Source organism: Coffea eugenioides, chromosome 2, assembly GCF_003713205.1.
Source record: "Coffea eugenioides isolate CCC68of chromosome 2, Ceug_1.0, whole genome shotgun sequence".
Lineage (NCBI taxonomy): Eukaryota > Viridiplantae > Streptophyta > Magnoliopsida > Gentianales > Rubiaceae > Coffea > Coffea eugenioides.
In genome coordinates, this window is record NC_040036.1 from 10487514 (window position 1) to 10514318 (window position 26805).

Here is a 26805-nt window from a genome sequence, read left to right on the forward strand (position 1 = left end):
CAACAGCGCGATCCAGATCGCCATGGCCCGCCTAGAAGACGAGTTTCGCAATATTCTCATTGCTCAAACTTCCCCTCTCGAAGCCGACACTCTGACCGATCCCAGCTCTTGTTCCTTCCGCTCCACCGCTTCTATTGGCAGCAGCGACGGCCACTTGAGCTTGCTGCCGCCGCCGCCGCCGCCCCTGCACACCGAGGAAGACGACTTCACCGAGACCAGCTTGGCAAGTTTGGTAAAGAAAATGTGATCCTTCCAGGAAACTTAGCCTTTCTTTTCGTGTGATTCCTTTGCCTAAAAGGGGCGGCTCAAGCATCATGTATGGAAGGTGTACAAAGTATTCAGGATGCCACAAAAAACTTCACTCATTCAGCGAAATCTTCTCGCCAGATCAGGGCATAAAGCTTGTGAATTCTCCATTTTCCAATCTAAGGGCGACCATTCACTCTTAAGTTGAATTGTCCAATTTTCAAGATTGATTATAACAAAATTGTCCATTCACTCTCAAATCACCTTTGGCTCCATATGCTTGTTAATTCGGGGATGCAAATAGGGTTTCTTGAAAGGGTAATTTGAGAGCCAAAGGGAAAGGGTAATTTGAGAGCCAAAGGTGAAATGTGTATTTTGGTGGTGGTCCCTATCCTTTTACTTTCAACCGGTAATGAAATGTGTTTCCGATTTTGCCCCTAAAAATATGACCACGTGAGAGGGGCGTGCTATTTTTAGCCGGAAAAATGAGCAAAAACGAGTAATAGGACCAAATTGGCTCACAATTTAAATGTGAAGGAGCATTTTGGCTGATTTTATATGTCAGGGACTAAAAAAGTGTTTTTGGTAAATGTTAGGGACCAATTTGGCAAATTTCCCTATTCAAAACTAAGGGAGGTGAGTGAAATTGTCAGAAACCTCAGGGGGAGGTTCCTGAAATTATCCCTTTCATTTATCTTGTCCAAAAATTATCACCTCTTTATAACTTCTTTTTTTACTTTTTCTAGAAATGAAAAAAATACTAGCTATGCATGGGATTCTTTATGGCCTTCTTTTATTTCCCATAAACTATCAGCTGTTTGTTGCTTTCGTCCATTTGAAAAAACTACCAGTTATTTATGGGTATGATTTTCAGTTCCAACCTAAAATAGGCATTATATAAAAAAACCACCAGCGATTTTTATCTTCATGTTGATTTACATGTCAATAAGGTAAGAAGGAAAATGTTGGTAGAGTTTTGCCTTAAATTTTAACAATCCAAAATAGCAACCAAATTGGATATTGTAAACAAATTAATATAACCAACTAAAACGATCAAAAAAGAAGAGGCATAGGCTTGTCAAAAGTGCATTCGAAGTGGTCCTTAACATGGCTCCTACTGAATATGGACCATAAACAAAATAAAGCAATGGTACAAAATTTAGAATCCAAAAGTTATAACACTAGAGTCTGCACTTCCGAATGGGTTTTATCCCTTTTTTGTTGGTTCTAACATAGCATACTTCTCACATGCAACTTTCCGTCCAAATTGAGTGTTATTCTGTCAATTGTCCCTAATTGGCCAAAATTCAGGAACTTTGAGGATGAAATGTATTCTTGGTGAAACTTTGAGGACGAAATTGATCATCAACCCAATCTTTGAGGATGAAAAGTGCATTTTTCCCCAAACAATTCCATCAAAAGTGGGATAAAATATTTTTTTTTTTGCACTAAAATAAATTGAAATTAACTATTTTAGATTTGGTATACTGTGTGTACAATTGGCTAAAGAAGTTTTAATATAAGTGATTTTATTGTTCAAGTTTTAAGCCGTGTTTTGAAAGTCGTATTCTCGAGGCGAGGTGTTTCCGAATTACCCTTGGGCGGTCAAATGGGGGTTAGTGTCCGGGCGAATGCCCACGCAATCTTGCGAGTTTTTTCTTTACAATGTAAAAATTGTGTGCTTTTAAAATTTCAGCACTTTTTTCTCTTTTTTGAACTCCAAAAGAATATCTAAACTGGATTTTCTCTTCACTTGTTTAAGGAAGTTGAGACCCTCAAGGTGAATTTGCAATTTCTAAAAAAAAATTCTTATGTTAGCTTACAAATTTAAGTTGATGAACATGGATGTTAGTTTGGAATTTAATAATACAAAGGAGGTGAAATTTTAAAACTTTGTGCTTCACATTGAAGATATTCTAAAGAAATAGGGGAAAGACACTCGATTTGATAGTCAAAACTCACAAATATCATTTGCTAGTGCCCTGGAAAAGAGTTCTCGCAACTGCGATCATTTGTTTGGGGGATGACATCAAGTCTTTTATGCAAATAATCACCAAAATTTATAGTGGTTTGTTGGGTTTCCGCTTATGGCATAACATTAGTCATACAAGTAGGTTTTACTTTTAGTCATACAAACAAGTTTTACTTTTTTTATGCAGACACAAGGTTATATTTTTTTTATTTTATCTAATCCTTTTTTTGGTATTTTTAATATTATACATATATATACACACACACATACACACATGCTTATACATATATATTATATTTTTAAAATATTTAAAAATAAAATTTGTGGGTCTTTTGCCTCCACTGGATGGACATAAAACATCCTGCCAAATGCTTTCGCCTTTTAAAACACTGGTTCCAAGTATGTAAATTTCAAATTGTACAACATAAAGACTAAGTTGACGTTTGGATTGCGAGTTTTTGTGATATTTTTTTTTATATATTCCTTCAATACATTTCTTAATTATTATTTTACATCACATACATCATATTGTTATTTATTTTTTTTTTTTGGCAGAAACTCTCAAGTACTCCAATCCAAACTGGACCAAGATGCAGGAGCACGTAGAGCTTTGTCTAGTACTAACTTTTTCTCTTCTCTATTATTCGAGATACCTTTTCATTAGCTTGCTTCCTAGTCTTAATCTTACCTTTCCAACAGAAATCGAGCACAAGCAATAATTGGACATAGTGGACAGTGCAAATGTAGATTAAGAGTTTTAGGTGCCATTTTTTTCTTTTAAGTCATCATTAAAATCCAAAACATTAAACCTATCCGAAAGGGCTGTTTAATCCACAACCGATATACACGAATCTTATAAGAGAATATGAGCGCATATATATATATATATATATATATATATATATTATGGGAATATGAAAAGCTAAAACCACTACATGCTAACTCTCATAAGTAACACATAGACGGACTAAACATTTGAATCAAGTGTCAATGGAATTTATACATATAGAAACGTAGAAGCAAAGGTTGTAACTAAACACATGGATGTTCCACGAAAACGCATATATATGCTGGAAGGTGATCATTCTACCCGCCCCGCCCGCCGCGGGGGGAGGGGGGGGGGTGTGTTTGGTGCTGCTCCGGGGAAAAGAGGTGATCCGGATATCTCTTCTCTGACTAAATACATCAAAGGATGGTGATCAGCAGCAAAAATCTTAATTTCTGATGTTGCTTTTGGAAAGGTCCAAAACTTGGAAAACCACCACATTAAAAGAAACAGCTGCCGCCTCTGTGCCTTCCTCATCGATGGAACATCTCCTTCAGCTCCATGGGTTCTTCCATGAATGGAAACTTCGTCAAGGGTATACGAGAACTTGAATTTTGGCCTACATTTTCTAGGAGATTTTGCAAACCATCTTTCTTGTATGGGGAGGATAATTTGCATAGAAAATTTCTTCTTGTGGTCTTCCTTGCTTTGTTGATATGGGATTTCTAGGACTTCGATGTCAAAGAAGGAATTGTACGCATTTGATCCTGAACTAGTCACCAAGTGAAGCATAGTGAAGTTCCCATTGAGAAGGAAAAATGACCTCTTCTGACTGTGTTTAGGATCAAATTTGTTTTTCCATGGTCCTTCTACATAAAGTGCATTTTCGGGTTAGGAGGCCGCGATGAACAGCACCTTGGATTGGGCCGTCGATTTCGAATGCAACCCCTCCATTTGAATTAGCTGTTTTTGAAAATATTTTAAAAATATTTTATTATAATAATATAAAAACATTTACTATAGATGTTTTTTGAAATATTTAATATATTGTATAAATAAAATATTTTTTGAGTTATTTTTATTTGTATATTACTGTAACATTATATTTAAAAAAACTTATTTTTGAAAAATAGGTCAATCCAAGCTGACGTGCTGTGTTAGTAGTAGTATATATTAAAAAGATCAATTCTCTTTTCTGACCTCAAGAGTTTGCTAAAGAAGAGTATCTCCAAGGACTAATCACAATCTTGTACTGTACAAGTCAAGCATCATCTATCTTGTAGGAAGCACAACTTTGATGGTCTCAACATAAACATTCTCTTGAACGTTGCAGTTGTGTGACATGCATGGTTCTCTTTTATTGTGAAATTCTCTCCTTTGTTGCAAAACTGTGTAGGCTATTTCCGAAGTATTTCATTGCAGCCATTTTGCTGTCACTTTCAGAGTGTCTATCATGCCTGTAAATCAGCTCACAAGAGCATGAAGCCTTTGAGATGATTGTATCAGTTAATCTCAATCCGGCCAATTTGAAGATTCAAAAGTTCAGCAGAGCCAGGATATCCATAATAATCCAAGATTGGATTGGTTGCAATACCTGCTTCAACGAATGAAAGAAACACAAATGCACGCAAGATTAATCCCCAAGAAGTCAGAAAATAAAGCTCCAAAATATGTGCTTCTTCGCATGGATCGATCAGATATTGCAATAACAACAGTTACAGTAAATGGCCCAGCAAAACTTGAAGTTTTAAAAAAGTGAATCTTTTCTTAATCATGAAACAATGTATCCATACTATGTGACAACATCCTCTGATGGAAAATGAGAGCAAAAGGTTATGTCAGAAGTAAAACTACTTTTCCTTGAGAAAAAAAAATTGGAAACAAAGATAAACTGTGGGGCCTTGAGCAAACTTATGGGGAAAAAAAGGCTGCCAATGCAAGACAACAAAAAATTAGCAATCCAACCATGGGATGAGCAGAAAGCCAAAAACAGTTGGGCAACTATTCGGAGTAATTCATTTTCTGTATCAATGGAAAGGGCTATGTGAATTAAAAAAATGAAAAGGTTTTACCAATTAGCTGGCAGAATCATTTCCAGACAATATCCCCCAGAAATTGAAGGGCTGGAACACCTCTGATTTCTACATCCACCAAGGGAGCTTGTATCACCATCAAGCTGGAAAGTTCTGGATCACTTTGAATCATGTTGAGAGAACGCATTTGGTCCTACCATACATTAATGAGCTATTAACTCCTGACTATCAGAGAGGAAGAGAACTAAGCTACACAGAAACCTATGAAGACTTGCATGGTCCAAAAGAAACCATTAAAGAAATTATTACACTGGAAGGAAGGTTGTCCTACATACTACACTTTTGCCAGCCACCCTGTTCTCAACTACTTAAGATAACATTTTATGAAGCCAGAAACTACTTTGAGGTATACTTTTTTGCTTTTTGACCTCTTCTGTAAAATTACTTTAAGCTGAAAAATGTTGATTTTGAAAACATATTTTGGCTTCAAAACTCTTTAATTAAAAGCATGATTTCAATTTTCAAAACACGGTTTTTAATAAATGCTATACCATGCTCAGCTTTTGAAAAGCCAAAGCTAACAAGTAGCTGCCCAGAGTCCACTGCATAATTCACATTCTAACAATTCTAGAAAAGGAAACCCCGAAAATTTGCCAAGGATAAAAGTTGAATATAATATGTTCATAATAGCAAGTATTCAACTTGACCTAAATAATCAAGTAGGCTGAAAAGAGTTCCAGCCACAAAATGAGTGCAAGTCACAGAAACAAGTCCCTCTGCTTTGCTATTACACAATCACATAACATGAATTATGACTGATGGAAATACAAAAGCTTAGAAAGAATTTCCACTTCTTTCTTCCCTTCTTTGTCACATAAATTATTCTAAGCATCAGTAGAAACCACAATTTGTTTAAGAATATTGGAAGTACCATTTGAAAGACTTGTAGTCCAGACATACCTTCCTTTTCATTGCACAGAATTTGCAGTCTGATGCAGAGGGTGGAATAACTTGGTTAACAATGAGCCTCTTAACAGGTACGCTTTCCTTCTTTAAGGAAGCACACAATCTTGATGATTCACTAATTGCCATCACCTATTTTACAACAAAAGAAATGAAAAATATATAAGCAAATTAATTGATAAATGAATTAGTATGTGACTGTCATACAACCCATGAGAATTCTCTCACAAGAATTCCTCAGTAATTCCAAAATGAAAAGGACTCAACATAATCCAGTGAGTTGTTCAAGGCTCTTGAATGCAGAAAAAAAGAAGTATGTCAACCAAGACAGGGTAAAAGGTACAGGGACATAATAAAAAGCATGGACCATGAGAGAAAAGATTCTTCCAAGGATAAGATAATGCAGGTCAAAATACAAAACCATAAATTCATCTTCATATGACTTCGACTAGTTAGGGTAACCAAGTTTAGGCTATAACTAATTTTTGAGGGCCAATACCGTCGGTATTGTCACTATGACAAACTCCGTTGAGCTTGTATCACGGAAAAGCTCCCTCACTTTAATCATTCTCTCCCTCAGGCGCTCTAATTTGTCAGCCTACATGTGAGAGCAATAACCAATGTTAGCACTTCATCTTCACAATAGAACGTAAGTAGTTTCTAAACAATGGCAGGCTTACAGCATCTTCGCGATGGCTGTCTTCTTGGCCAAACACTGACTTTATTGCCGAAGTAGCTGAAGCTATTTTTTGTCTTAACTGTAAGGAATTGATATGAGAAGAACAAAGCAGATATAAGCACTACAAGTATACACAAGAAGATATCTTTGACTCCGTAGATGAGCACTACAAGCAACATAGCTATTTGTTGAATTTCACAAACACAAGCTATCATCAATCAAAACTTTTCTGCTTGTCCTGGAAATAATATTTGGCACAAAGAAAATTCAAGCTTCTTTTTATCTGGTTATATAAACTTGATGGTTATCTATATTGACTGACTTGCCATTTCAATCCAGACATTATTATGTGAGCATTAAAAACATATATACCTTCAATATCTTTCCTATTGATGCATCCAAGAAGTCGGGCAAGGACAAAAGCCGCAATGTATGACCCTACAAAGAACATTGATGTATTACAAGGCATTAGTTTGAATTAGTATCTCTATAAAGAATAAAATAAGAGACCTTTTAGTCACTCACTGTTGGAGCAGTATCAAACACTATGCGGGTAAACATATTATATTCTTGTGATTCGAGGAATTGCATAACCTGTAAATAAGTTATGTAGTAAGTGAAGTCTAGGACTCTAAAAAAACATAAGCTGAAATACAACTTCAAACTCTAAAACATGCCTTAGAAATTGCAATAGCCTCATCGAGACCTGGAGGAGGTGTGTCCAACAACTCTCCCAGCTTTAACTCCCCAAGCTAGACAAGTACAAAAACGGGAAGATCATGACGAGAATCAAGTTACCTAGCTCATTTAATGCACAAGAAGTTGAGCTATAAATCAATAACTCAACACTCACATGAGGAAAGACAGTCAGTGATATACTAGTTAATCAAACATGGAAACATATACACAGTGATTTAAGTATGCAAGTCTTTTTTTCCTTGGGGGGGAAGGAGATTGACAATAAAGTAATTACAATGGAAGCATAAAATCTAATTCATGCACATAATCCAAGGCAATAACGTTAGCATGTATGTAGTAATCCAGTCATAACTCTATGCTACTAACTGCAAATTTGAACATCACAGACTATATATTAGTGTTATCAATTGCAAGACTACTACAATCAGTTGACTACTTATTACAGTAGATTTCAACAATTTACTCAGAAAATAGTATCTAGTAAAAGTGAAGGCCCCCATATAAAGAGTCTTACCTGGTCTGCAAGGACTCCAAGGCCCATACCATCCATGAAGTCCTTAATTCCAGTTCCCCCACTTTTCTGACCAGCACTACGAAATTCTTCCCTAGCTTTTTCAGGATTTATCTGTTGCAGCACAAATGTTTAAACTCAAATGAATACAAATTCCATTCATGAAGATATAATAACATACATGTCGACTATGGAATATAGAAACCATTAGATGTAAAATTTCTTATTCCCCACACCTCAAGGGCAAATAATGGAGAATAAGGTCCTTCCACAGGTATTAGTGTCCCTCCTGTCAAATCCTGGGAACAAGCGAGAACACCATTTCAAACTTGTTACGTGAGTTCTACTTTGAAAATGACATCAATAAACAGATTCCGCTAGTCAAAGTGAAGAAAACTGAATTTTGAACCTGGGCAAAAGAATCACTTAAAGAGTGTGCAGGATCAGTTGAAACTACAAGAGTGGGATGACCATTATTGGCAAATTTTACTGCAAGTGATGCTGCGCAACTTGTTTTCCCAACTCCTCCCTTTCCACCTAACATATAATATTTACGCTGTGTTCCTGAAACCATTTCATCAAACCCAGAGGCAGCTTCTGCAGGAGCAGCCACTGATCTTACTGCATGGATATAGCATCAAAGAAAGATAGCGTCAGCACATTATGCATCATGCAACAATCCACAAGGTAGGATGTTTCCTCGAATGTGCACATAACATCTCTGACTCACTGAGGCTCATGTAGCGACATATAGAAGTCCACTTTAAAGTATAAGAAGCGACACCAGATAGAAGGTTATATGCTGATCTGTTTTGAGTCTATTCAAAGAATTCTTCCCAAAAGAAAAGGAAGCACAAGTAGCTATATGAGTTTGTGATCCAGTAGAACTTGCCGTGGAGGATGAAATAAATCAAGCTGTGCAATAGAACTCGGTTTGGAGGATGAAAAAAATCTAGTGTGTATACAGCTCTATATCTAAGCCCATTAAAAGTTTCAGGGCATCAAGCAATGCCATGATCAAATAAGCATGTTCTGCTCATGCAGTTCTCTTCTCTATGAAAATCAAATGCAAAAACTTGTAAAAACCAAACAACAGAAGATAACAGTGAATTAACAGTAAGCCAGCATATAGGCTTTGCTAAAACTGATCTCAGACATTTGGTACTCCGTTTGCCCTAATTAGATGGTACTATAGCTCCACATATTTAGCCCGTATTTCCTTTTCAGACTTGGACTTTTTCTGATTGTTCTAGAAAATCACTAAAACGCCAGCAAACTGTATGTATTTCACTACATAGAATAAGAAAGTCTCAACCATATTTTTATCAAGCATTCCCCCTTCGATATCAACTCATTTTTACATGTAATTAATATTATATTCTAATTAGTTAACGTCAATAATCAAGTGTGAAAAGCAGTTACCTAAAAATCGTTATTTGGTCATAACAAAGTGCTATTAACTGGGGCATATAAATAAAAATGCCAGTTTTCTTTCAATTAATAGATAGAATGATGGTGGTTAGAGCGTTCTGTTCCCTAAAAGACATATATTGCTAAACCATCCTAAAAATGCTCCTCCCTAGACAACGTTTGAAGGTTTTGCTATATGATTCTACTCGCCTGACTACAATTTATTTATTAGAACTTGTTCTTTGAACCTTTTCAAAATTGTCAGTATCCTCCAATCTTCAAACTAAAGTTCAAAACAGAAAAGACCAAAAACAACAGAAACCCATTAAGTTACATAACCATTCTAACAAATGAATTGCAAACATGAACACACATAATCATGAAAAATGGAATTCCTTAAAAGAACTTTTCAGATAACAATACCCAAAACTGATATAATAAAACAGAGTATATTTGATGAAGTTAAAAATTTTTACCAACAAGAGATTTCCTAGGCTGGTTTCTTGTGCTGGGAAAAGAAACAAATCCGGAACTGAAGCTTGGGTTAAATTTCAAAAGATAAAGAGGGGAACTGAGGGATTTGAGTGAGTGAGGATAGGAACCCACTACTGTTGTTGCCATATTGAGAATTTGGGAGTGAAAGAAAGAGTGAATTCAAGCAGGCTTTAGAAGTTCTGAAGAAACACAGACGGATTAATCCTGGTTATCTCTTTGCTTCTACGTGCAAGAAATTGAAAAGAAACAGGAATTTGTTTTTGTCTTTTGCTTTTTCTTTGTCCTAAGCAAAAGTCTGTTCGAGGCTTCTGGTTCTGGTAGTAGGTCTCCAAGGTTTCCACTTATTACGCTTGAGACACCCTCTGCCCCAAAAAATTACAATCTGGTCCCATTTTGATTGAGGTTCTACTGTTTGATTCTGTTGTTGTTCAACTAATGTGTCTAAAAGTTTCTAAGTATACTAAAAGGTTATTTATACCTAAAAGTTTTCTGAGGGTGTCTTGCTCTTGTGAGTCTTCATAACTTTTTTATTTTTTAAATTTATGAACAAATAAATCTTATATACACTGACTGTATATACACTATCACGATTAGATATATAATATATGAACAAAATTTGAATTTTAATTGTGTGGAAATGTCTACGCAAATCGAAGAGAGGAAACTAGCAAATTAAGCGTACTCTTTTAGAAATCAACTGGGGAAAAAATTGAATTCAGGGCAAGTGACGAAGTTTCAAAAGCATCCCTGAAGTTGTTTTGCGGTTAAATTACATAATTTTCCTTATTTGAGAACTGACAACTTCCTGGTACTTAATTTTTCATTTCACCAATTGGAATACCCTGTAACTGCGGGGAGCAATAAATGGTTTGACAGCGATGACTAACGGGAATACATCTATTAGGACACGGTTGCAAATAATCCCTAGTAATCTGTCAATTAGACAGTTCTCAAGAAGAAAACTTCAACACTATGGTGTTAACATCTGTATCTCTATTGCCTATCTGTTTCGAAAAGATATCTTTACTGTCATAATCCCGACATGCAAACTATGAAACTCCTTCAGACATCAAGTTTCTCCTTTCCAGCCATATCTTCAAGTGTCAGATTTAAGGTATCAGCAGACCCTTTTTTCACTTCCTCGCCTCGAGCAGCTAGGAATTCCTCTATGCTCCCAGGTTCTCCAAACCAGCCCAGCCGATCAGCAATCAGGTGTACATTATTACAGCCACCACATCTCGCCAACACAACACCTTTTTCATAAGAGGCACGAGAACATGTCTTTACCGATCTGGTATCACAAACTTTGCATGTGAAAATCATTGCAAGATCATGTGTTTCGGAGATTTTCAGGCTCGACGTCACCCTGTGTCTTATGGAGTCTTCATTGGAAACAGGACTTGAAATGGCATCACAGGAGCTGGAATCTGAGTTCAAGTTGCAGCTCTCTTTAGCTAAACTGTCTTCAACAGATCGATTGTGGTCTTCTACAATTGTCCGAAGTCCCCTTTCGCAAAGTCCATCTCTTTGGAAGAACGAATTTGCTGCAGGGATAACTTGGGAGAAGGATTCTGCAGCAGTAATCAACAATAACCAAGACAGAAATAAACATGACGCAGAAGAAATTGAATTCCACGAAAAACTCAGGCGAACTCTTGGATAATAAAAATTCACAAGCAATGCATACAGATTCGTGGGGAATGCAATATGCTCTACTTAACTCTGTAAACTCTCAAACCATAGAAACATTGGCAAGCCCACTATCAGATCAAGGCACAAAATACTGAATCCAGTATCAAATCGGACCCAAATTTAACTTTTGCTAATCCTCCTTTGCTTGTGAAAGATAAACATTCAGGCACCAACACATAAAGATACCAAGCATCTTTCACATCTGAACCAAAAGTGCAAGTAACAGGACAGCTTTATTCACCCCTTTAAACAATTCATTTACTTGATTTTCTTAAACGATGTCATGCAGCAACAAAATTTTCACTTAAACTTGATAATATAAGAACTACCAAAACCTCTTAACTTAGTTTACCACCCTTTTTCCCTCAAATTTTCGTTGGTTTACTAGCTAATTTCTATTTCCAAGAAAAAAAATCTCGATTTCCTGATCTTCAGTAAAATGAATCCAGGGAAGGTATTTCTATGACAAACTAAGAGTACTTGTATGTTTGAAAGTTGAGAAGTCAAAGATCGTAGACAACATACAAGCCGTCGAGTCACCATTCCCTTTCTTTCAATGACAATGGTGAGTGAGAAACTAAGTGGAAGATTGCTCCATCATGCTTTCTACTAGCATCATTATGCCAGCATGGTGGAAAACTAGAAAGCGTATATTTCCTTTATCATTTACATTCCATCCTCTACCCTATTAGACAATTAAAACAAAGGAGATGCATAACCTTCCTGCATAAAGAAAGCATTGCTTTATCCAAGATGAAGAAACTCAAATCGCACCTTATCTTTTGTAGTACTTACTAGCCAACTCAAGCTTGAATTCAGAACTTGAGATGAACCACAAAACTGTTTAAGACACAATGGATAGTCTTTTTAAGTAGAGCAATTTTGACCTACCCATGCAATCACCACGTATAGAACAATTCAATAACTTCACTTATCTCCGACTCAAATCAGCCAACCCCACCCCAGAACTCTATCTACACTTCTGTCAGAAAAACAATTAAGTGCAAGTCCTTTACAGTAGTAGCAATCACTTAGTCCACCACGCTTCTGACAAGAAAAAGCAAAAAAAATCAATTGTCAACAACCACTCATTATAAAAAAAGAAATGCTGCAACTCCTGAAGAGTTAAATAGTTTATGGCAAATCTAAATCAGTAGCATCTCCATCTATTAACGCCAAGAGGAGAAAAAAAAAAGTGGCAGGTCCAAGATTTCAGGCTGTTAAGTTAGCTATTAAAGCTCTAATTGCTGAGTAGTCACCATATCTAGGGCAACATATGACTGAAATCGAAAAACAGATATATACATATAGTAATAGTAATCTCAAAAAAAAAAAAAAAGATAGAGAAGGAAGTGGGGTGTTGCTTGTTACCTTTAAGAGAGGAGGAGGAGGTACGAGGTTGTTTGGAGAGAAGAAGCGACAGGACTCGGCGAGCCGCCATTTTCTTTCTCTGGGCGACTTTCTGTTGGTTTCCAAGTTCGATTCCCAACTTTACTAAGAAAACCAAAGCAAAGTTCCAGGATCTGACTTCTCCTCCAAGTTTAGGTTGATTAATTGTCGCTCGTAGCCGCCCGGGCGTCAATTCGATTTCTTTAAGAGAGGGCTGTTTGTCATCTTTAACAGAAAGTTTGTACCCAGACTTTCCCCTTTTCCTTTTGTTCAAGATTTGAACCAATATAACCTCACGATCAAGCGCCCAATGTCCCTATGATTAACTCTTAATATCGCTATAAAGTGTGGCCACTGACTAATGCCCCTATCATTCATTTATTTTGCAGTCAATGATGAATCGAATCAAGAAAAAGAAGAACCATATAAATTGTTTAATCATGCCATTGCGGTTCATGGTTTAGTTAATGCCAGTGTGTGTTACTACAACTTACTGGTGCAGAATCGAGTAAACGCAGGTAAACCGCTAACAACGAACAAAAGTTTGCTTTATAGTTCCTAATGGAGAATGATTACAGATTATCTTTACAAGGTTTTGGTGCTAAAACCAATGGCCGCCACACCCAATTTTGAAGGAAGAGAGTTGCAGAGGAAAGACGAGGGATGGGGCAATTTTCATGCCTTTTATGGAGTGGAATACAAAAAATACAAGAAATGAAAAATTAATTGGTACAATGCGTTTTACTACAACAAATTCATTGATCTTTGCGACTCGTAGTCTAAAAACTCTGCATTACTCTGACCAAATGATGCATTATACCCATACATATCGAATATTCTATCATCGGGGGCCATAAGTCCACCCTCTCTTCCTTTAAAGCCCTCCATTGGTGAACCCCAGGGAGCTGGGGTCGAGATATTGGAGCTAGAAGCTTCTTGGTTCATATTCTGTGCATTATGATTTTGTGGGGAATTTCCAGCGGGCCTCTTGTTCGAGGAATTGCCTGTTGTCAGAGAGATTGATGAAGATTGCTGCTGCAGTTGCTGCTGATTCTTCATTGGCGACTTTGGACGCAATGCTTCTATCTCAGGAGTTGTCTGAACGAGGTGCGGAGCCTCTGGAGGAGGGTTTCTTCCTCCCCCACCCAGCCAAACTTTCCCATCCTTGTCAGCAAAACTCCTACAATATGCCTGAAAATATTCCAATTCTCTTGTCAGGACAGGCACGAATTCGAATAAAGTCCACTGGAAAAATGACGCTGAAATACAACTAAGCTGACCCAAAAAACATATCATTCTTAACTTTCTCGTTTCCAGATTAAAACAAGGAATAAGAAGAAGGTGGGCATGCAGCTATTTTGATGCTTCGGTACCCTAATGAGAGAACCATTATCCAGCATTGGCCATCATTTATGCAACAGTAAGATTGAGGCTGCAGTTACTACTACTATTCAAGTCAACTTAAAAAAAGGGTTAAAAAGAGGGCAAAAAAAAAAATGTCATCTCGCAATCTTATCCCTACAAAGCTTCATCCAAGGATAATTAGTCCTATGTCATGCAGTGAACTTCAAAAGAACCACATTGGCCATTTTGTTTTGTGTCCGTAAAGCGGAGTCTCCTACATATGATTACTAATCCCTTGGCATGAATGAACCAGCAACGTCCTGTAAAGGGACTAACGAGCCAGACTTGAGAAGATTGTCTAGAACTGCCTAACTTGCTACAACGTGGCCAGCTTTACTACTACTTTGGTTACAAGAACTTTTCAGAAGCCAACAAAACATTACATAGCAGAAAAATACTTATAGCCAAATTAACTTGTCAGTTCAGACACACTTCCTCATAAAACCAAAATACTTGTGAAAAAAAAAATCACTCCAAGTTGCGGATATGCATCTGCCTTTCCAACATCCCCCCCCCCCCCCAAAAAAAAACAAAAAAAATAAAAATAAAACCAACCCCTGCTCCTTTCTCTCCTGTTTTCCTTTGAAGATATAGCAAGCAAATGACAATAAATCCAAATAAAAATTCAATGAAACAAAATGCTTCAACTGCATACCTCGGCATTGAAGTTTGATGAGGATAATCCTTTACCAACAGTTAACCAGCCAGCCCTGATATTATGATCTTCCCCGAAGAGCTCAAGTCTTCTCCGGCCAAGAGCAAAATGTTCAATTATCCTATACATGTCTTCAGGTTTTGCAGTAGATCCTACAATATAAATAAGACTCTATAGGTTTACTGCTGCACAAGATTGCATAAACAATAGCTCATTCTACAAATGTCTGCTGAATATAATGCAATAGTAGTCCATTCTCCAATATTCTACCAAATGTATTGCAGTAAAATAATCAATACTTTTATTATGATCATGAGAAAAAGGTAGTTCAACTGCTTTGGGAAATCCTACTATTATATGTTTGTGGTCATGTATATTACAGTATATTTTGATATATGTCCGTCTTTGTTCAATAGTGCAGTTTAATGTGCACACAATTTTTCATCACTTTGATTAGCAAACTGAAGAGAGGAGAAAAGTAGTGAATCAAAGGTATAACTGAAACAAAGCATGGAAAGATGGGGAAGGTAAGGCATATGTGGATAGAAACGAGAAGGCAGCATGGGAATTTCCATCTTGTTAGATGTAACAGGAAAACCTAGAGCATTTATAATAAGCTTCAAAGCCCTGAGAGCAGTTACAAGATTGCCTCTTCCTCCCATTTGTCTGCTTTTATCTACGTTTACGACAAATATTGCCGAAACAACCAGGAGAAACCTAAAAATTCATAGAGTCAAAAGGATGTAGGAGTGGAGAGAACATGGTGCGCTCATAAATTTCACATCCCATGGGAAGAAGACAAGTTTGCCGACATAAGACAAGCCTAGGCATTTGGATCACAAACTACATACCATAAGGAGGCTCCTCAGCAATTATTACGTCAGTGTCAATGTTGGCATGGATTATATGACCATCAGTACTGCGACGTACGGTCCCTTTTATGCCCATTAAGCAATGTTCCTTCATTGTGGCAACAAAGCAGCACAGAGATCAGCAAAACAAGTACGTGATATTAGGAAAAAAATAAAAATAAATAAAAAAATAAAAAGAGCAAAATATGGGCATTTGCGATTGCACTCCACAACGGGATATTTGCTTTCAGAGAAGTAATATAGAGCATACAGAGTTGCTCACGAACCTTTGAGCGCTGGAATAAAGTATGCGAATCATGGCGCAGTCCAGGAGTTGCATTTGTTTTGTTTGTCTTCACCCAACATATATCTTCACACCTTCTAAATCCCCACTGCATGGAGTTTATAATGAAATAATATGTGGAAAAAAGTTAAAACTCTTCAAATGATCTTAAACTACCGCCAAACCAAAAAAAAAGTAAAAAAAAAAATGAAAGGCCAAGGATGATCTAAACAAATACAATATCGAACACCAATACAAAGATGAGGCAGCTGCTAACCACACACTGTTTCTCTCAAACATCTCACTATACCTTCTTCAAACACTGTCGACCTTGCTCAAGCCCAACACCATCACCAACCCAAAGAAAAATAAAAGAAGGTGTATCTGCTATTGCCTGAAAGTGAAGAAAGCCAATCACTTAAATCATCAAGTTCCAGAAAGCATTAAGCTAAACTGCAGAGTAGATACTCCAGGATCAGAAATACATTACTAGGAAGTGCTTTTGAATGTCAGCAGAAACAACCAACAATGATGACTAAAAATTTTGAAGTATTAAGCCCAATTATAAGAATTCTTAACTATAGAAACATAAATACCAACATGCATAATTTACTAGCATGTAGCAAATAACCTTTGTGTGCATATATGGGTCTATCACTGACCGTACATCACCCGACCAGCCGGTTTTAATTCAAATTATGAGCAGATAGAATCATAATTTTTTCCAGGCTTGTGGAAATAAAAAGTCTAGCACAAAGATCATACCTAAGTAAAACAAACAACCTCCTTTTCTATTTCTTATATATATATATATATATATTCTTGGTGATAAATAATGCAGTCAGTACCTCAATTTTCAAATTCATTATTTCTTCAAATGTCCAATATTCCATATGATCAGTAACACCAGGAGCTCGATGTACATATTCCTCCCAAGGAGGGTCCACAAGAATGACATCAAACTTTGTACCGAGGAGCTCTGGAGAAAGCACCTGTTCATGCAGGTCGCACTTCAGATAAAGAGGTGGGGAATTCGATTTGGCAACAATCTCATCCTTCTTTTGTATAAGCTCCCGAAGTTTTGGATAGTCCTCCACAACACTAGTGAGCTCTAACTCCCTGATAAAGTTCTGTGGACGCATACCAGTGTCTACAAAGTTTTGGGAGTAATCATTCTGCTCTCCTCTCGAAGGAGCTTTGCCAGGGGGTCCATTAGTTCTAGGAGGAACCCAACCTCCAGGGGATTTTTCCTGTGATTGTCCACGCCCCATAGGTGCAATAGGGTTAAAGTTTGGTGCAGGTATATTTGGTGGTGCTCCTCTTATAGGACCAGGTTGGCTGAAATACATAGGTGGATTTGGTGGAGTCCCCATATTTGCGGGAAACCTAGGCGCAGAGGGCCCTGGAGGAACAGGTGAGAGAACAGGTGGGACAGCTAGCATGTTCATTTCAACACCTCGAGGACCAGACCAAACAACTGGAGGCTGGAATGGTGGAATAAAGACACCAGGAGAAATTGGAGGACCTGGTGCTGGTGACATGCTAGGAGTTATAGATTGCATCGGTCCAGGTGGTGGCATTCCAAGTGGCCCGAAAGGCGATCCCATCAATGGCATTGGAAGCCCAACCTGTTGACCATCTCTGCCCATTGGTCTACCCCTACCTCCTCGTCCAACTCTATTCCCTTTAACTCCTTGTGGTGCAGATCTCGTAAAGGAAGAGGACTCCTGGTTTCCATGCATCATTTGTGAGCCAACACTAGAACTTTGGCCCCCAGAAGCACGGTTAGACATACCACCCCTCTGGCCTCTTGCTCTTGCAAAGTCATTGTCATCCCTCCATAAATTCTGGTCTTGCCCAGAAAAGCCCCCATCTGTGAATCTATCCTTTGAATCCTCACCAGATTGCATAGATGCATATGAATTCCTAGATCTTTCCTCCCTAGAATAAGCATTCTCCTCACCATTTGGAGCCAATGTATCAGATTGCTGACCCAGTTCATTGCTTCTGGAAAGGAGGGATTTAGATTCCTCCCTTCCATAATCGAATGGTTTGGTTTGGATCTCTATGACATCATAATTCTCATTCGAAATTCCATACTTGGAAGAGGTTTTCACTGCTTCAGTCCTGCTTCCGTCTTTCCTACCACCAGAACGACCTTGAGGCCTATCATGGTCAATCCGACCACGTCTAGGAAAATCCCACTCTCTACCATGATCATAAGCTGTATCAATATCCCTTATTTCCTTTTCAGTGCTATTAGGTTGCCTTCTTTTCCAAGCATCTCTAGAGCCCTCGCGATCCCTGCTCCTATCAGTCCAACTTTCATCTCTTCCTTTAGACCTATCATCTCTATAGTTATCTCTCTCTTGTTCCTTCCTCCTAAAAGAAGTGCTTCGCTCATAATCCATATCAAAGTTGTCTGGTTCATATTGACGTCTTCCACTCCGCTCAGGTGTCCTTGACGTGTTGGAAGTATCTATTTCCCTCCTGTTCTTGTCTCTCATCCACGCATTGCCATCCTCATCTGCGTTTAAAGACCTCTCACGACTGTCAACAATTTCCCTACCAGCCGGATTTCTTGGGTGTCTATGCTCCTCATTTCTCTCCTTGCTCGACCGCATCGACGAGCTTCCTTTCAGGTCCTCCTCTAAAACTTCCAACCTGTCCCTCTTATTCCTTTCAAACTCAGATCTTCTGTCCTCCTTATCCTGAGCTTTAATGCCTTTGTCACCGTCTGAGTCAAATTCTCTGATTTTGCTCTCACTCAGATCAAATTTCATGCTATCACTTCTGTCTCTAACAATCTCAATCCTAGACTCAGTCAGCTTCCCACTTCTTATATCAGATTTTTCAGTGTAGTTTCCATCTTCATCTTTCCAGAAGACATCTGAGTCATCCCACTTTCTCCTTGAGTTTTTCCCATGCTCAGAAGAACCATGACCCTTCTCTCTACTACTTTCCCTTCTTTCAGAAAATCTAGAATCTCTATCTAGCGCCTTTTCAGGGTTACCATCTAACACTGCTTCATCTTTGTCTTTAGCTCTGACCTGGGAGATCTCATGATCTGAGAACTTTGAAGTCAATCTCTTTCTTTCACTGTCATCAACTCGACCATGTCCTCTATATCCACTGTCATACTTGATTTCACCTTCTCCTTCTTCATACCAATTGCTCAGTTTCTCCAATGTGTTGTCCTCTATTTTCTTCTTCATATGCCGAGTACGTGACTCCTTCCTTGTTTCATAGTCATCCTCATCACTATCAGCTCTGCTTGAACCACCTGATCTCTTTCGGCTCTCAGTTCTGTCCCCGGCACTTTTCTTTCTACCACCACTATCTATTCCCTCAGCATCTTCCAAAGTTCCAGGCTTTCTTGACTTGCTTGACCTGTGCTTTCTCTTATCATCACCTTCCCAGTCATCATCTTCCCTGAACCTGTCCGTCTTTACATCTGGATCAACCTCTATGTCCTTCTTTCCTGAACTTCTTACTCGTTCAGGAGAGCCCATTAGGAAAAGAGACCCTCAGAAGTGAATCCTCCCCAACTGTATCATTAACCTAGAAGCAGCATCTAGAAGAAGTCAAAGAAAACCACATGGAGATTGATAATATTTTTAACCAATGCACAATCTCAATTCTCCGAAAGATCAAAGCAATCTTGGACATGAAATTCATCATTAAAATAGGGATTCAAACATAGTATTTTGCTACAATTTTACAATCTACAACTAATAATCCAAGTAAATCTGCATTTAACGGGCCATGGCACAGCCAGAAAAGTATAGATATCCTATGAAGTAGTCCAGAAAAACATTAAAAAAAGCACCGCTGCATTATTAACTTCATTGTCCTATTCACATGTCTATACCAGCTTTTGCTTCAACCTCAAACCCAAATGTCTTATTTGTTGGGGGACTTACGTAAAAGAAACTTTACTTGTGCCATTTGTAGCTTTAACTGTCAAAGAATTTAATTAACATACTTTTGCAGAAATCATTTGTTAGTGCAGCCGAGCTGATTGAGTGGGTATTACGCATCACAGCCAATAATGATGGTAGCTTTCAAGCAAGCATATATTAAATATTGTTTCTTATTCTAAATTTCTTATCAAACAGCTCTCCTCTTTTTGCATTGTTTTGTTTTGTGGTTTGGATCTATTTTGCATATAAAAAGAAGCAGATTCTTCTAAAGTTGGGCTACTGATGAAGAATTTACTAGCTAATGTAGTACCTAGTAAGTTCATAATCTTTCATGATGATAGGTATAACTAGTATCACAATTATGACTAGTATCTTTCATAATCTTTCATTGTCAGAATTATGACTAGTATCTTTCTCATTCATAAGAAGGCACCACAGGATCTGACAAAATTCAGTTAAATTTTTTGAAAACTTAAACACAAAGTAACCTAAGCAAATGAGTCCAGAAAAACATCTAGTTACTTTCACAAAAACCGACACAAATCCACCATCACAACATAAGAATGCAGGAAGTTCATCTGGGAAAATCAAGATACTGATCCCCTTAAAACTTCCTAGATCGTGTACATTAAAAAGTTTCTCTGAAGTTCATACTCGATGACATCAACAGAAAGACACAACAAAAGAAAGGATTACCCAATAAAAGGCAACAGTTTATAACTGAAACACTAGCAAAATCAGTAGGATGATCTTCTTACTCTTTTACACTATAAATTTCACTAAGGGAGGTAGTTATCACGTATTTTGAGCTGTAGGACAGATAAGAACTTGCTAAAAACGAGCTCATACAGTACAAATAGAAGTCTTACAGCAATACTCCAGTCTCAGACCATTACATGAACCTCATAGAAAATAAAAGGAATCGAAAGTTTAAATACCATTACCTGAAGTATTCCATTGAGAAACCCCTATCACAGCTCAACCATAAAAAATTCAAAATTTACCAAAGTAAATGAAATTCACATCAAGTTCCTGAAGAACGAGCAAGATATAAAAGTCCAAGTATTAGAGGAGGCCGTCACAATGCAACCTAAAAATAGGCAACTGATTAATTCAAGAAAGCAAGAAGAAATCAGCCCAATTCCCCGGTAAAAAACAGTTTTCTCTTAAACCCGCCCAACTCAAACAGCATCATTATCCCGTAAAAGTTCAAAAAAGCACAACCCAGTTTCGGTTTGGACGAAAGATCAGAATTCATGTAGCCAATTCAATAAATGCATAGACGTACACATAGATGCTGAATAGTTTTGCAGAAAGAATTGAACTTCAAAAAAAAGAGTTATTGAAAAACCTTGATAGCTAAACCACCCGGCTCCGGCGTCGGTGGCGTCAGGCGACCTTTTGGCAGCGTCCCTTTACTCGAAGGTAGAAAAGGCCGACAACGGAGAAACAGGGCTGAAGAGAAGGGGTTCGAGTAAGGCAGTTTGAGGAGTTTTAACGGTAGTCGGTGCTTCGGACCTAGGTTTGAGAGACAAGGGCATCGGCGCTAATACAAACATTAGAATTTAGAACCATGGGAAAAAATAGAACTAAAAGGATATTACATTATTTCCCCAGATTTTATACTAAATTACGAATTGAACCTTTACTTTAGTTCAAAGGCATAATTTCAGAAACCTCCCTTGAGATTTTTTACAATTTCACTGTCATTCCCTCAGATTTTTAAAATTTTATTTACCTCCCCTCTCAGTCATTTGGGATCGAACGCTTACATCACTAATAGGTTAAATGACTCTATTACCTTTATAATTTAGAATAATTAAACGTATATATGTGAAGGAAAAGAGTTAAGTGTTTGCTAACTACATTAAAAATAGAAACAATTAGGTGCATTAAAAATAGAGCCAATATTAGGTGCATCTTTTTAATTTTTATATAGAAACAATTAATCCGTTTACAAATTAAATTAACCATAATTTGAAATGTAAAAAAGAAAATCTAATTTTGGCATCTAAAAAGGGATCCAAGACTAGGCATCCTTTTTCTAATTTATGTACTTGATAAATAAAAGGAATCAAATATAAGAGATTTCAGTTGGGTTAATTTTTCTTATAATTGTGGTGATAGCAAGAATCATAAGGTATGAAAAAAATTATTTTATTAAATTTTGAAAGTTGTTATTTTTATTATGGATGATGGAATTTTTTTTTTATTAACCATGTGTAATGGCCTCATAAGTAAATTAACAAATTAGATCAAATATTTAATCTTACTAGTATAAAAGTTGGGAGGCATTTTTGGCATAAATAAATCATCTCACAGCTGAAATAAATTTTTATTGTTGCTTTTTTTGAATTGGGCTAAATCGTTGCCAGAAAATTGATTTCAAGAGAGATTAGTGATATTTTTGGAGGCTCAAGAGAGGACAGTGAAACTATCAGAAATTTTAGGAGAGGGTTTTCAAATCATCCCTAGTTCAAATTGAAATGTTATAAAGAGAAAAATTATGGTAAAAGCAAAAATTTATGTGAGCGAGGGCGAACAACAACTCTAGTGCAATGTGATGTTTTACTTTTTGACTTGAAATGTAACCCTTGACACAATAAGATTTGTTATTTTTTAACTTGAAATGTAAGCAAGTCTATTTAAATTAGGGTCTTACTCAGAATTATAATTCCAATGTTACATTGTTACAAGGGAATACAAGGATTTGCTAATCAAATTTAAGCAAAATTTGTCCTCTCGCTTAGTTCAATTACTCTCAAAACATATAAGCCACCTAATTCTTACGTGCATTGAGTGTAATTCACATCTTCACGTGAGTTAATTTGATTAATGGACCACCTAGCTACCCCTTCAAGGGTTCAAGGAAGCCTTCGTTCTTCATAGCATTTGGACTTCCAACCTCTGGAATTTGAACATCTTTCACTTTCGATCAAATGGGGATCCAAGAAAAGTAATTCTACTCTCAGCAGGAAGCCATCGTATTCCATAGCATTTGGACTTTCAACATCCAGAACTGAACATCTTTCATTTTCCTTCACATGGGGCTCCAAGAAAAGTACTACTTAACACCTACCTTAGCACTTCAGCCGGGGTTTACCAGTTTGTGAACCAAATCGAATTCACTCTGGTCAAACCCCAATACCACTCCGCATGATTTCTACATTCATGTCAATCTCAAAGTTTCAGAAGTCTTCTCCTCTCAAGTCTGTTTGTGGATTAGACAGGAAAGAGCACAGAGTCTGAACAGCCACCGAAGGAAAGAGATGTCGGTATGGAATTAATTTGACTATGCTTTCTGTTTTTCGTGTTAAGCTCTTGAGTCTATAAAAATCGAAGTTGGAAAGACGACCCCCCCCCCCCCCCCTTCTTACTATCAAAACCAGAGCCTACAATTAAAACGTTTGTCAACTTTAATGCATTATTGACTACAGCTGCAAATTATTGGTCATAAATGAGGTTCAAGGTTAGGATTGCTTGCAGTCCTCCTCCTTATAAAGCAAAAGAGGGTATGCAGTTTTTTTCCAAGCTGGCCATTTTCCTTTTCCCATTTTGAGAAATCTTGATCGAATTTGATTGGATATCTACTCCCTCGCTTTTGTTCTCCGAAGTCAATCTGCTGAAATACCTGCTGAGTGCTGGCTGCTGCAGATTTCGTCTAATCTGCAAATTCTTCGAGGTCAAAACTTATTGCTGTAAATTGTTTACACAAGTAAGGTACTGGTTTTATAAACATCTTTAATATTACCATCATTATAGCTTCCATTAAGGCATTAAACCCTTGACTTTGACAGAATCGACCATCTGTGGACTATACAATCCATATAATGTGGGACAGTGTTCATACTAACGTAAAATTCTGCTACCTATGGCCACTAATCAGGTCCTGCTTTTACTTCATTATTTTACAAGATAACTCAATTCAGCACTTAAATTTAATGAATTCATATCGTAACATGTTTAAACCGTTTAATAATAAAAAATTGAACATCTGAATTAATTAAGTGACACTGAATTTTGTAGGCAAAACTTACTCCCAAAACTAAATGATATGCTATTTACTTTTCACTGAATGTGATATGCATTCAAATATATTAGATTTAATACTTAACAGTTCAATAAATTAATGGATTTAAATTTCAGATTTCAGTTTTATCAAATGCATCCTAAATTTGAACGAAGCATTATTGTCAGCAAAAAACAACTGATTTGATCAGCATCACAATTCGACCCACGATAGGAGTGAAATCTCATCAAATTCAAGCCTTCCATTCTCCCGTTGAGTTGAAAACTGCAATTTGCTCATGCCCTAAAAGAAGATGTCTTCTTCCTTGTCCATCAAGTGTATAAGAAACACAGCTGAACCTCAAAGGAAAAATTAGTAATATTATCAAAATCGAGCTGCTTCTCAGGAAATAATAATTTGTATGTCGTAAAGAATCTATTTACACCAAAACTAACCAATGTTTCTATACCTTAATTCCTCGAAAAACCTATAGCAAATAAAACAAGATATCTTCTCAGTCAAAAAAAAAAAAAAGAAAAAGAAGAGGAGACATTCAGTCACCGGGGTGCAAGAGACAGCGAAAAGTCGACGGGCAGCCCGCCCATCTTCTCGACCCAAGTTTGTGAATCCAAATACAATTGGGATATGCAAACAAAAACCCGACCCATATCCGGCCTCTTATTCGGATCATCCGCAACACATTCCAACGACAACCTTGTCAATTTTTCCACAACCTCCACCGGATAAGAATCTTTCATCCGCTTATCCACCCACTTCCTCACCCCTCCGCCACCTTCCTCCAGCGCCTCCTTGGCCGCCTCGATCACCGAATCCCTCACATAGCCTCTCATTTCCTCATCAAACCTATACTTCAACGCCTCCTGCCCCGAAAGCAGCTCCAAAATCACCACCCCGAATGCATAAACATCAGACTTTTCGGTAGCCACCCCGGTGTCTCGATACTCCGGCGCCATATACCCTCTAGTCCCCTCTAACTTCATCCGCCCGCTCCCCGATCTTTTGTACTCCATTTTACCCTTACTCTTCGTCGACCCCAGCTTATCGTTGTCCTCGTCATCCCTGTCCATTGTTATCTCCCCGCAGAGGTCGGCCGTCCCGAAATGGCATATTTTTGCATCCAAAGTGGGTGTAAGGATAATGCTCGAGGCCTTAATATGGTTGTGGATAAAATTGAAACCCAACCCAGTTGAATGGTGGATGTAATCGAGCCCATGAGCAATGTCACCGGCAATCTTCACGCGGGACAGCCAATCAGAAAGCACTGTAAAATGAGGGTTTTTGGGGTTTCTTAAACAGTCGGCGAGGTTTCCACCTTGGATGTAGTCGTAGACTAGATAAATATAATTCCCAGAAATCGAGGCGCCCTTGAGCCGAACCAAGCTAGAATGGTGGCTCCGGCATATTAATGCTAAGCGGTCGACGAGTTCTGAGACGTTCATGGGGCGGCGAAACTTGCGTTGGATTAATATGACGTTCTGGCCGCGAATAGTGCAGCGCCAGGAGGTGGAGGAGGAGGAAGAGTTGAAGGGTTTTAGCTTGAAGTTGTTGGTTGCGGCGGAGATCTCGGATATGTCGTAGACGTGGGTTCGTTCGGGAAGATTATCGCGGAGTCGGGTTAAGGGAGGATTCCCGGAGCTGGAATTGGAGGTGGTCAGCCATGAATCTCGGTTGTAGTAGCTGGATCCGGTGCTGGGGATGGATTTGTCGTAATTGCTGAGGGACGATGAAGGTTCTGCAAACGAGGAGGAGGAGGATTTGTGGGATGACTTGTTTGATCGCTGAGAAGATGAATTTCTGGGCATGGTGGAGGGCTCAATCACATCCTGGCTTAGTTGCTTCTTCGATTTACACATGAAGAGGAGGAACTAGAGATCAAATATGTAGTATATTTATTGATTCCTATGGTTTTATTATACCTAGTAACAAGAGGGAAGTTTTGCATGGATTTATCTTGAAACTGAGAAAGATGATTGAAGCTTCGAGGTGGAGGAGATGATGATGAGCTGCTGGAGGTGGAGACGGGTCCTAATTGGCTTTACGTATGGGGCGCTGGGGATGGATAATTTGAGCCGGTGAAGGTGATGATTGTTTGATTAGATTACGAGAATTCAAGTTTGTAATCTCTTTCATTTGCCCTCGAGAATTTGGAGATTTTGGAGTTGGATTAGACAGAATTGGGTTAGATTTTGATCATCCAAGACAGAAGGAAGAAGAAAGAAAGGAAACGTAGAAATGTTTTGTGGGGCGAAGGCAGAAAAGGGCGAGAGAGCCGTGCGGGCTAATTTGGTGGTTTTGAGTGAAGTCCTTTTCATGTCAGGGTGTTGGATGTTGAGCGTCTTTGAGACTTGGGGATTTGTTCAAATAAGGTTGGATCATGTAATTTGACCGTAATGCGGATTGTTGGGACATGGGATTTATTTTATTATCATTCAAATAAGGTTGTCAGTTGATTAGGATTTATGAAGTCTTTTTCATTTCTGGTTTTCTGCACAAAGGTTTTTAAGTGTTCAACTTTTTCGAAAATAATTGTATATAAGTTAAACAGATTTTTTTTTTCGTAGAAATAATAATGAATGCTTTACTGGAATTGATAGCTGAGCTGTTTCTCAAAAAATTTCAGCATGTCATCAGGTCAAAGAGTAATTCAAATGGCAAAACATTTGCACTTGCAGGTCTTCGTCTTATTCCTCGTAGAAAATAAGCAGACAAAAAGAAACACTTAACATGAAAAAAACAGGAAAAAAAAAAAAGATCAATCTGGGGAATTATACCTGTCCCAGAAGGAACCAGGTTGTGTCAGCCCA

At 37.8% G+C, this 26805-nt stretch overlaps 4 protein-coding genes across 7 annotated transcripts; all 4 read right to left on the minus strand.

Annotated features, from left to right (window-relative positions):
- Positions 1-4118: 4118 nt before the first annotated feature.
- LOC113763231 (ATPase ARSA1-like) lies at positions 4119-10072 on the minus strand. Its single transcript, XM_027306980.1, has 12 exons — positions 9756-10072; positions 8279-8490; positions 8106-8168; positions 7873-7983; positions 7337-7411; positions 7185-7253; positions 7032-7097; positions 6661-6738; positions 6480-6578; positions 5978-6112; positions 5057-5210; positions 4119-4578 (listed from the first exon to the last, which is right to left on the minus strand). Exons 1-11 carry the CDS (start codon positions 9898-9900, stop codon positions 5073-5075), a joined length of 1191 nt encoding a protein of 396 aa, XP_027162781.1. The 5' UTR covers positions 9901-10072; the 3' UTR covers positions 4119-4578; positions 5057-5072.
- Positions 10073-10639: 567 nt separating this feature from the next.
- On the minus strand, positions 10640-13222 carry LOC113762062. 2 transcript variants are annotated; one of them, XM_027305312.1, is made up of 3 exons: positions 12838-12884; positions 12358-12513; positions 10640-11345 (listed from the first exon to the last, which is right to left on the minus strand). In XM_027305312.1, the coding sequence occupies exons 2-3, from the start codon at positions 12359-12361 to the stop codon at positions 10837-10839; spliced, it is 513 nt and encodes a 170-aa protein (XP_027161113.1). In that variant the 5' UTR covers positions 12362-12513; positions 12838-12884; the 3' UTR covers positions 10640-10836. The 2 variants fall into 2 exon arrangements, with proteins under 2 accessions (XP_027161113.1, XP_027161112.1); XM_027305311.1 differs by lacking the exon at positions 12358-12513 and having other exon boundaries at positions 12838-13222.
- A 154-nt stretch (positions 13223-13376) lies between these two features.
- LOC113761309 (N6-adenosine-methyltransferase non-catalytic subunit MTB) lies at positions 13377-21506 on the minus strand. 3 transcript variants are annotated; one of them, XM_027304243.1, is made up of 8 exons: positions 21323-21506; positions 20916-21003; positions 16897-19609; positions 16359-16442; positions 16053-16157; positions 15766-15874; positions 14915-15066; positions 13377-14046 (listed from the first exon to the last, which is right to left on the minus strand). In XM_027304243.1, the coding sequence occupies exons 3-8, from the start codon at positions 19558-19560 to the stop codon at positions 13600-13602; spliced, it is 3561 nt and encodes a 1186-aa protein (XP_027160044.1). In that variant the 5' UTR covers positions 19561-19609; positions 20916-21003; positions 21323-21506; the 3' UTR covers positions 13377-13599. The 3 variants fall into 3 exon arrangements, with proteins under 3 accessions (XP_027160044.1, XP_027160045.1, XP_027160046.1); XM_027304244.1 differs by lacking the exon at positions 20916-21003; XM_027304245.1 differs by lacking the exons at positions 20916-21003; positions 21323-21506 and having other exon boundaries at positions 16897-19622.
- Positions 21507-24334: 2828 nt separating this feature from the next.
- On the minus strand, positions 24335-26484 carry LOC113762423 (lysM domain receptor-like kinase 3). Its single transcript, XM_027305874.1, has one exon. It carries the CDS (start codon positions 25852-25854, stop codon positions 24538-24540), a length of 1317 nt encoding a protein of 438 aa, XP_027161675.1. The 5' UTR covers positions 25855-26484; the 3' UTR covers positions 24335-24537.
- Between the last annotated feature and the right edge of the window lie 321 nt (positions 26485-26805).